Consider the following 10,280-nt stretch of genomic DNA (forward strand, 5'->3'; position numbering starts at 1 on the left):
GATCTTATTCATGTTTAGCCTGTATGTTGATACCTTGCCCTTTATTCCACTATTGAGGCCTCTCGTATCCCAATTTTTTGCTCCTTTTTTTTGGATATAGTGTCATAATGTGTACCAAGGAGAAATACCTTGGTATTAATCTTTGTTCCATAATTGTTAACCACGTTAATTCAATGGGGACTTCCCCAAGCCATAATCTATCCGCAAGTGATAAGGGAGGGGTTTTTCCTGTTTCTATTTCAGCCATACAAATTTGGCATATTTTTGCAAATATTTTTTTGTTAAAGCATGAGATTCCTTCTCATTAGAGTAGCATTCTGTTTGTAAGAAAATGGAAGTGAGCTTGATTTGGGACTGCAATGGTAGAGTCTGGATTTGATGTGGATGATGCAAGCTGCAGAGATAATCCATCTTGGTTGGACAGCACAGCAGATATTAATGGGAGGGGAGGTTTGGGGGGATAATCGTGGAAGTGCTGTGGCAAGCGGCAATTTGTCCTGCGCACTCTGCGCTGAGCAAGTGGTAAACCATCCAAGTCATTGAGGGTTACACCCAACAAACCAGTGACCTGGGAACAAAACTGCAGTGAGAACAGTGATATTTTCAAATGCAAAATAAATGCTTACCTTCAGATTTGTATCTGAGGTTGGCAAGTTTGCTAAGCTTTCAGGATTGCCTATAGTCATGCCTGCATCGGAAGCTGGCATTCTAAGTTTGTTTTCCGCATCCAAGTCTAACACAAACCATCATGATCCTGAGCCTCCATACAACACTTTTTCAGTGCTTCCTTTGCTCTAGCAAGCACACCACAACTCTCATTCATTTTCAACACATTGTTGCTTCAAAACTGCCTGACAGTATACATCTCCACGCAAGACTCAAAGACAATCAACAGAAGAAAAGCCCAGGCTCTTTGTGCTTGGTATCCTGATCTAGGCTATGGCCTGTTTCATTCAGGTTTTATGAAGCTCGCATCCAGAACAGACACTCACACTGACTTGAAGACCATGAGTACCATCACAATGATCTTTCTACATGTACACTGAAATTGACTTTAACGACTAACATTAGCATCATTCAAGTGCCAATATTACTGACAGATTGTTTGACCACCCTGCTTTTGTATTCATTCTTGATTCACTTATTTATTTGCAGGGTTCGCAACATTTGATAGACATACAAATATGGCACTCCGTCTCTTCAAACTGGGTCACTCTGACACATTTCACGAAGTCAACCATTGCTGATATAGGAACAATAGTACATTGGTTCTTATTACACTGGCACAACCTATACTGAGAACTTGTTAGGTATACATCTTTCTGGGTGACTGGGAGTCCGGGATGTACCAACCATCTTTTTTGGATTTGACAAATGATATTACCTTGCACAAACTGAACCGCATACACAACTCAATTATCCTAGTCCTCAACTGGATCTTGCTAGTATTATGAAGTCAAGCAGTGTCACAGTAGTTCATCAGCCCAGCCCTGCTTACCCACCACAGTTTTGCTCTTGTCTCTTATCTGAAGAATGCTGCCACCATTTTGGGCCTAACTTGAAGCCATCATTGTTTCAAACAGAATCTCAAGAATATGTGTTTTCTTTTCACCTTGGAGTATTTTTTCTGCGTATAATTACTATGATGTGCTATGTGAATTTCAATTGTTCTGTGGAAACTCATTCAAACATTTTTTTTGACCACTCCTGCTTTAAGGTGCTAGTAGTACTATTTTGCCGCAGCTTATGCATTGTGATATAAACTCATTGATAGATGCTATTCTCAAGCATAATTTGAACCTTTAGATAATCTTGTGCATCCAAGCCCTTTGTCCTCCGAACCTTTGTCCGCATAACTGGGTAGATTGGATCTGCAAATTTTAATGTGATTATATGCTAACCCATCTATACAATAGGCCTTCAAACATATATTCACTTCATCAAGCTCTGTTGACCAAGCACCCAAGGCCACATGTTCCGGTAATGCTTATATACATGATATGTGAGCGGTCACCAAAACTTCTATTGTCTACATAGCTACTCAAGTAAGTGGTTCAATTTAAAGACTTTTGATATAAAGGGATAATAACTCATGTTTTGTTACCTGCTAGGTTCAATTTTCACTCACTTCAGCCTCAACATTTTTGCCCACTGACCTCATTACTGACTCGGAGCGTTTTTATAATATCATTCTGGAGTTACTAGATGATCCGGAAGAGAATGTTGAGGTCAATCATTTGATGGCCTGGTGAAATTGGTAGACAGCATTGCCATGTCCTCCGCTTCTTATGTGCTGATCAGTATGGAACAGTCAGGTAGTCCCTGCTTACACTGCCGCTCCTGAACATCCACCATCCAAAAATAGTGTGCTGGCAAGAATCTGTGATCAAAGGGCCGCACAAAATTGCCAATGAGACATAGATCTTCTAAAGCCTTGCTATGCTTCATATGTATATTGTTTTGAGTTGCGCTGCTAGTGAACAAGGGGACAATTGTTGTTGTTAGAATATAATATTCATATTTGAGATACAAGAAAATGATTGGTCTTCCTAAACCATGATGAAAGTGACAGGTATTGACTATATTATGAGGACCAATGCCTACTCAGGTTAGTAGGACTGCCACCCTGATACCATTGAGTTGGGTATAGATGCCTGGAAACTGTTTTCTACTCAACACCATGCTGCAGTACTGAGAGAATAGATTATCAGGCAGAGTGTGACAACAATTTGATTTTTTCAATCATCTGAGTGGGTTGACATCAACAGATAGATCTGTATTTTACAGTAAATCAAAAGGAGGATCCAACAGTATATACTGTCCAAAATATGGATGGACCCTTTGGCAGAGCATTCACTCATGATACACTTTATCTGCAACCAAAAGGTATATATAGCTGAACTCAAGTTAGCTGCCTAAAAGTGAAGCTCAACATCATCAACACTCCCATAGGCTATTTCCATGTATCATAAAGACCTCTCTTTTTGTCGAAAAACAAAGTCTTCCAACATTGTCAACATGTTACCATACAAATAAGGCAGCCTCATAGTGTTTTTGAAATGCATTAAAGCTCCCACAGGCTATAATATATTGGCATGTTGGTACGAGTGATCATGAAATATATACACACCATCGGAAATAATAACCATGATGTAAATGCTGATTTTCATAGACTCTGCCAGTGAATATATACCATGGTCCCATGAACAATCACAATGACATGAAAGGTAGAGATGTCAGCGTAGATATATGTATATATGGTTTTGTCAGACCATCATTGTTTTCCTGATGTAATGCCCATGATATTGTGACAATCTTGGAGCATCTAATAAACCTATGTGAAACTCAGCTGCTGCCCAAGAGGCTATAGAAACGACTTTATTATTTACCTAAGTGAAACTACAATAGATGTTAGTTTAAGGTGATCTCTAATAAATGTAATGTAACATACCTCAGCCACTGCCCAAGAGGCTATAGAAACGACTGAGGTATTCCTATACTAAACCCCCTACTACTTATAGTCGGAGGTGCTACTCGCTACAGTATAATGACTCCTAGGAGAACAATGGTTACTCCATGGAGTGGTGGCTATGCTCCATGGAGAACAATGGCTGCTTTGGCAGAGACCGGGTTTATCCGGTTTTGTCAGCATCTCCTTCATAGATCTTTGGGTAAATAACTAGAATCCCAAGATCAACGCAGATGGACACCAAATTGTTTGAGAAAATAGCTATAGAATTGTTGGGTGTTGATTTTTCGAATTTAGTGCTACAATGTTTTAGGATGTTCAATTAGAAAATCCTCAGGATTGGCATTGACACTTGATGCCAACTTCAGGACTCCACTTTCTTGAAACAGGTCAATATTATTGGACATTCATTACATAGCAAACAGTGCTGTAATTGTTATGGTACACAATTTTCGGACTACTAACTTTCAGTCTCCTCTTCAACCTTCTTCCTCTTTTTTTGGACACTTGTGCTTTCCTTTATTTTCAACCCCACTTTTATCTTCACTTTCTCGTGCTGTGCTGCTTTCTCTTATTTTTAGATACAAACACTCTCATGTGGTGGAGCTGGTCACAAAGGCTGTGCCCTATGACATCATCAGCCACCACAATTAGCAACTGTATAATACACATGTACAAACACATTGTAGTAGTATATAAACCTAACAGATCAAGGAGACTCCCCAGTGAGTCCTCCTATTGATTACTCTCAACTAACTTGGTCCTATCCTAAGGGGTATATCCACTGTTACAACCAAAGTTTTTATACTCTGGCGTGGGCATACTTAAGGAGGTAGATCTTTCGACATGAGACATGTCTTTTATGCTAGCAGGGCTCGTAACCTGACATAGATTATGATATTCTCACTGTTGTAAATGAGTAGAAGTCTATGGAAGATGTTCAGAAAAGATGATTCTACTGTAAGTCTAAATTGATATGCTCACTTCAATTCAATGTGCAATAAACTGAGGTACTAAAAATTAGAGTCCAAAGGAAAATAAAACTATTGGAGAAATTCAAGAAAATGGAAAACTAATACAGTATTCATTTCTCACAGTTCATGTTGGTGAGAGCTCATACTCGTTGCAACGTTGAAGCTGCATCACACCCCTACACAAATAACCTAGAAATTTGGGTGTAGCAACTGTATGATTCATGTGTAAAGATTTTATGTGGAAGAGTCACAATCACCTTATTTCAAGGCAAAAAAATATCCAGATATAGAGAATATCACCTGGAAAATACAGTTATTTTGACTGTGTATGTGGTGCGGAGAACACTCAGTATAACGGGGATTTTCATTTCCATACCTTTTTTTGAAAAAGCAGGTGATGTAGACATATGATTGGTTATAGTCACCCAAATTTGGCACCATGTTATATGGTGTTTAGCAACTCATGGTAGGTTTTTCACCGGGAAGCCCATAGGTTCTCACTATGTTTACGGGTGATATGGCGGTTGATTTCCACCCCTGTTGTGGGTTTCACTGTGTTAGCATTGCTTTCAGATGTGTTTGTGTTTAAACCAGAGACTGGCGCCAGGCGCCACTACAATTACAGTTATTTACCGGCACTTGAACCACCAAGTTTTTGATTGCTTCTGTATTCACAACAACAACATTTTATTAAGATCAGCTGGTAGGATGACTTCAGTATATACTCGAGCATATAGTATAAAGAAATAAAATAAAATATGAATGCTGTATTTTTGCAATTTGTTTGCACAAGGATTGACTGCTTATTATGGATGCTCCATCACTTGAACCATCACCAAAATGGGTAAGTCAGTGACCAAGTGACAGCAAACAGCATTATCTTAGCAATATTGTCATGGTAGCACTGGTTACTCCTCTGCACTCTCACCATCACTCTCCATGCCATCAACATTCTCATCATTTTGCTCATCCTCACTGCCAGTAACCTCCCCATTTCCCTTGCTCGTCTTGTCACCTTCACCTTGCACAGGTCCTGGTTTTGGAGCCTGTGACTCCAGCTTTCCTAGCTTTGGCTTTGCCCACCCCACCCACCTTCGCTCCTGTTTTGCAAGATTACTTTCCTCCTTCCACAAGTGCATGGCCTCATGGTAAGCTTCTCTATGTGCTGTATTCCGGGTTTTCCGCAATTTTTTTAATTTCTTCCACTCTGTCAACGCCCCAGATTGCTCCTCCTTTTGTTTACAACAATCTTCTTGTGCCGCTTTTGCTGCATCCAAAATAGTTTGATGCTCAAGCACACGGTTATAAAATTCATCACCTGTGAGTAATCTCGGCAGTCCATCACTGTTTAGCTGACCCTTCTTTCTTCTCTTCTGTTTTTCCTCCTGCGCTGCCAGCTGACCTGACAGACAACCACAAAACATTGACTGCAAAATAACAGTTGACTGCATTCCAACGAGTGCATTTTTTGATGCAAGCTCTCGCTTATAGGATTTGTGGGGTATCAGCAACAAGAAACAAAGCTGATGTAGATGCAAGTGATTTGACAGTGTCTTTTGCCACTGTATGCCAAAGTGGTTGATGCCGCTGTATTGAGGTGTTGCCACAACCCGAGTTGATGAATAGATTGTTGTTGCTGTCCTGGCTGGTAGGTTGACTCGTATGGGGACTTTGTGACAGTCCTGGCATGGGAGTTGATGGAAATGGGGTGCATTGAATATCTTCGGCCTCGTTTCAATACTGACACATAAGAGACATGATGACACAAACAGGGCTTGGCTGTGGAAGTGGCAGCTGACCTTGGAATGATGTCTCCAAGCTTGGGGCCATCATCTCTTCAGTAATAATATTTTGGTCAAGTGGCCAGACCCCAGTTACCCTGAATGCAGAACAAATAGTTTCAGGGGTGAGTGCTTTGAGATGAGCTCTTTCATAGATTATAATGAAGTTGTTTTTAGTTATTTTTTGACATGTAGAACTCTCAAAGCTGTCACATGCCTCCGTCCAATAATTCTTCAATGGACTGAAGACAACAAAGTCAAGGCCTTGATAGATGTGAGTGGCATGTGTGGGATAGCACAAAACATGAATAATATGTTCCCTGGCGTAATCTAGGAACTCCTTTGTGTAATGGGAGTTATGGCCATCAACAAGGAGAAGACAAGCTTGTCTGTGCACTTTCTTGCGGGTTTTGTTGCCAAAGTCTTCCATCCAAAGTTGTCCAATTGCACCATCAGTCCACCCTTTGGGCAAATGAGCAACTCTATAATTATGTGAGTCCTTAGTATTCTAGTCAGAGGCCCAGCAAAGCAAACTCACAAGGCTTTCAGAGTATTGTCTTGATGCCAATTCATCAAAAATGACTTCCCCTTATAGATAATAGTTGGCGCAATTGATCCACCATCAGCGCAGATGGTCACCATCACAGTGATATTTTTGTGATTTCCATCCCGCTGCTGATGTTGCATCTTCCTTTGTGCAGGGCCAATGACACGCTGTTTGCGTCCATTCCCAGGCTAGAAGCCAGTCTGGTCTGCTGCCCAGATGCAGTCCTTGACAATATTATTATCCTTGATGGTGCTCTTGAGTAAGTTGCACCATGCTTTGTGTGTGTGCTTGTTGACTGCCTGCCCACGAGCAGAATCAAGTGGAGAACTCCAATATGTGCCCAAGCGCTCTGAGTATTGATTAAGAAAACGCCCAGTCCAATTCATTCCGACCCCTGTCTCTGGGAAAGAATTGCCAAGTCGTGCTTGTAGGAGGGTGTCAACATGAAACTTGAGCCTTTTGTGATCGAGTGGGAAGCCTCTTGCTGCAAGGTCAAGGCAATAATTGATGATGCTCTCCTCCTCTTCAGATGTAAGCCAGGAATGATTTTCTTCATTTGCTTGTTGACAGCATCTCCCACCTTCAAGTCGTCTTGTAAGAGTAACCCTGTCAATGGTAATATGCTTCTTCTTCCTCTTGTTCATCTCTTCTTCTGCCTCACAACAAATTGCTCGCAGACTCCTCTGATCTTCCTCTGGCTTCTCTTTGTCATCATTCCACAGTTTTATTGCATATGCGAGACCTTCTTCTTTATCAACTATTGCAGTATGTTGCTTCTTGCACTTGGATTTTGCATGGCCAGCCATAACTTGAGTGCATTGTAGACATAGTGAGCGTTTTTATTTGCCGTAATATTCAATCCCTAATACCGACTATTCCATAATAGGTATATCTTGTTTACTAATAAACAACTTGACACCCTTATTGACTTTCTTCGTTGGCATTGTAGTGGCAAGATGAGGAGTCACTGATCTTCCAATCAGGTGTTGGGACCACAAAGCCAAGAAGCAAATGTAAATATTCAATTGGTTAGAATGGCTACAGTATTTGTATTTCCTGTAGTAGCTATTAAACTTCGTGATTTCAAGGGTAAAATACTAATCATTAGTTTAATGGTGGCCTCAAGTGAGGCCTATCTTATGGCCAAGCATAGCAAAGTATTGTATTTCATTGCATCAACCGTTGTTTTACTTGTTGTGACTGGAATTCATGTGTAATTTGTGTTTGGTTCAAGCGTTGGTGGTGGTTCAAGTGCCGGTAAATAACTGTATCCGACAACGGCAATTACCGTAGCTATCTATACAGTTCCTCCTGGTGGCTTTTCCGCAATGTACCTCGCAATTTCTGAAACTTGAAAGTACTACGATATGGCAGAGCAGGTATGTGTATAGTTATACCGTGTTGTGTTGTTGCATCATAGTCGCGCTAGATCGAGAAGGCTTACCAGAAACAACACTTGTTCCAAAACGTCAAAGCTCGTGGTATATAGCATGTTCTTCGAGTCCAATGTTGGTGTTGACTTACAAACGCTGAACGTAGGGGGGAAAAAATTGTCTGCTAAAGACAAACGATGGTATAAGGACGTAGGGCTTGGTTTCAAAATACCAGTTGAAGCGGCTCAAGGAACCTATATCGGTATGCCACACTCCTGACACAGTTATCCAATGTGTGAAGCTCAGAAGCTCAATGATTCATCTAGACAGGAAATGTCCTTTCACTGGTGATGTTTCAATACGTGGACGTATTTTGACCGGGAAGGTCGTATCTACAAAAATGACGAGGACCATTATTTTACGCCGAGACTACCTCCACTACGTTCCCAAATATAGTGAGTCATGCGAAAATGAGTGCTCCCGATCCATGTCAGTTCATTTGAATATCAGATCGTTATGAAAAGCGACATAAAAACCTCGCAGCCCATGTTTCCCCAGCATTTCGCGCCGAGCTCGGTGATATTGTCACAGTTGGTGAGTGGTGGCTCTAGGACACAAAGCAAGTACTTATTCGCTGTGATTGACAGGACAATGTCGCCCACTGTCCAAGACTGTGCGTTTCAATGTTCTTCGAGTGTCAAAAAATAAGGCTGCGGGGAAGGCATTCGGAAAATTTTGAACAATCACTGAGTTAACACTGATCTGCATTATTTTCCGAAACGTCACATAACAAGTAGTTATACTTTAGTCAACCTTTTTTGATATGAAAGTTGCAGACGTCTTAATCCACTGGGAGAATGTTTCACATTTAAGGGTGTATACCAGCATGAACATATCCGAGAGGTAGGTCTTTGGTCGCTTCGTCTCGAACATTTGACAACAGCCAACTTTGACGTCGTAAAATGTTATCCAAAACTGCCAATAAAATATATAGTTTTACATAAACATTTCGGTTGTCTGAAATTAAATTTCGCTCGGGCCCAAAATTGTATTTGAAGTAGTATATTTTATTGAACATTTAAAAGGCATATATATATTATTCGTTGAAAAATAGACACCTATTGTTACAAATTTCACTCAAGGTTTGAGTGAGTCCCAAAATTTACTGTGTAAAGTGCACAAAAAGTTGGTGTAAATATGATATTTTATCCGCCATGTCTGAAAGTTCTAAATATGAAATTCCGGTTCTCATTTTGGTAGCTCCTGTAATATGACATTTTGAGTGCTATCAAAAGGCATTGCCCACTCATCAGCCCCTGATCACCCCTCCCTTATCCAGTGATCACCCAAGCAATGCCCACTCTTTCTATGCCTTAGATACAGTGTCACCGTATCATGTATTCTGATATATAATACACAGGCCTATAGCCTGTACATTAATAGCATCAACTACTTGCAAAATAATTGTCAGAAAGGTCTCCCTAAGTGAATCATCCGAGACATCCAGTAATTGTGATGCCCATCTGTCAGGGTGGTACTTCCTCTGCATCCTTCAATAATAGGTTGAAGTTTCCTGGAACTAAGGATCTTGCCTGGGTGAAAAAGGCCTCAACATTTTCCCAATTGGTGTCATGAGGCATTGTAACATTCAGATGTGAGAGTATAGGCCAAGGTACCTCCGTAGCTGAGGGAGGTGTTAGAATACACAACCCACATCATAGACTCCACCTCAAATTGTCCATTATTTGATTACTAATATGTACAGCCACACAGTGCCAAAATGTCAGACTACTAAACTACCTTAGCTCTACCAAGGCAGTTGAACTGTGAGAACACGTACACTACATACATTCTCATCTGATAGTTTACTGATATTATTACAGTACAATCTTTTGTACTCAGCCTGACAGCTCACAGGAGGGACCTTGGATATATTAAAGAAGTTTTATGCTGTGATGAACCGTCAAATAGTGCAGGCATCATCACATTGTCCATCCAGATTCTCATGTAATACCTGCTGCTTCTTTGCATTGAGTTCTTGTTTCTTATGTTGTTTTTCCTGCTTTAGATGCTGTTTCTTTTTATTTTTCCTCTGATATTTCTGCTTTTGCCACTCCTGACTTGCCTCAAGCTCTG

The 10,280-nt window shown here is 40.6% G+C and overlaps 3 protein-coding genes across 3 annotated transcripts; 1 reads left to right on the forward strand and 2 right to left on the reverse strand.

Moving 5' to 3' along the window:
• Window positions 1-304: 304 nt before the first annotated feature.
• On the reverse strand, window positions 305-707 carry SERLADRAFT_432156 (uncharacterized protein; the record flags this gene model as incomplete). Its single annotated transcript, XM_007312407.1, has 2 exons — window positions 305-568; window positions 627-707. 2 exons carry the CDS (start codon window positions 705-707, stop codon window positions 305-307), a joined length of 345 nt encoding a protein of 114 aa, XP_007312469.1.
• Window positions 708-5,351: 4,644 nt separating this feature from the next.
• On the reverse strand, window positions 5,352-5,867 carry SERLADRAFT_432157 (uncharacterized protein; the record flags this gene model as incomplete). Its single annotated transcript, XM_007312408.1, has 1 exon — window positions 5,352-5,867. One exon carries the CDS (start codon window positions 5,865-5,867, stop codon window positions 5,352-5,354), a length of 516 nt encoding a protein of 171 aa, XP_007312470.1.
• A 2,231-nt stretch (window positions 5,868-8,098) lies between these two features.
• Window positions 8,099-9,011, forward strand: SERLADRAFT_454887 (uncharacterized protein; the record flags this gene model as incomplete). The annotated part of the gene is made up of 6 exons (XM_007312409.1): window positions 8,099-8,150; window positions 8,201-8,252; window positions 8,311-8,406; window positions 8,471-8,601; window positions 8,657-8,738; window positions 8,792-9,011. 6 exons carry the CDS (start codon window positions 8,139-8,141, stop codon window positions 8,881-8,883), a joined length of 465 nt encoding a protein of 154 aa, XP_007312471.1.
• Between the last annotated feature and the right edge of the window lie 1,269 nt (window positions 9,012-10,280).

This window comes from Serpula lacrymans (genome assembly GCF_000218685.1).
Source record: "Serpula lacrymans var. lacrymans S7.9 unplaced genomic scaffold SERLAscaffold_1, whole genome shotgun sequence".
NCBI lineage: Eukaryota > Fungi > Basidiomycota > Agaricomycetes > Boletales > Serpulaceae > Serpula > Serpula lacrymans.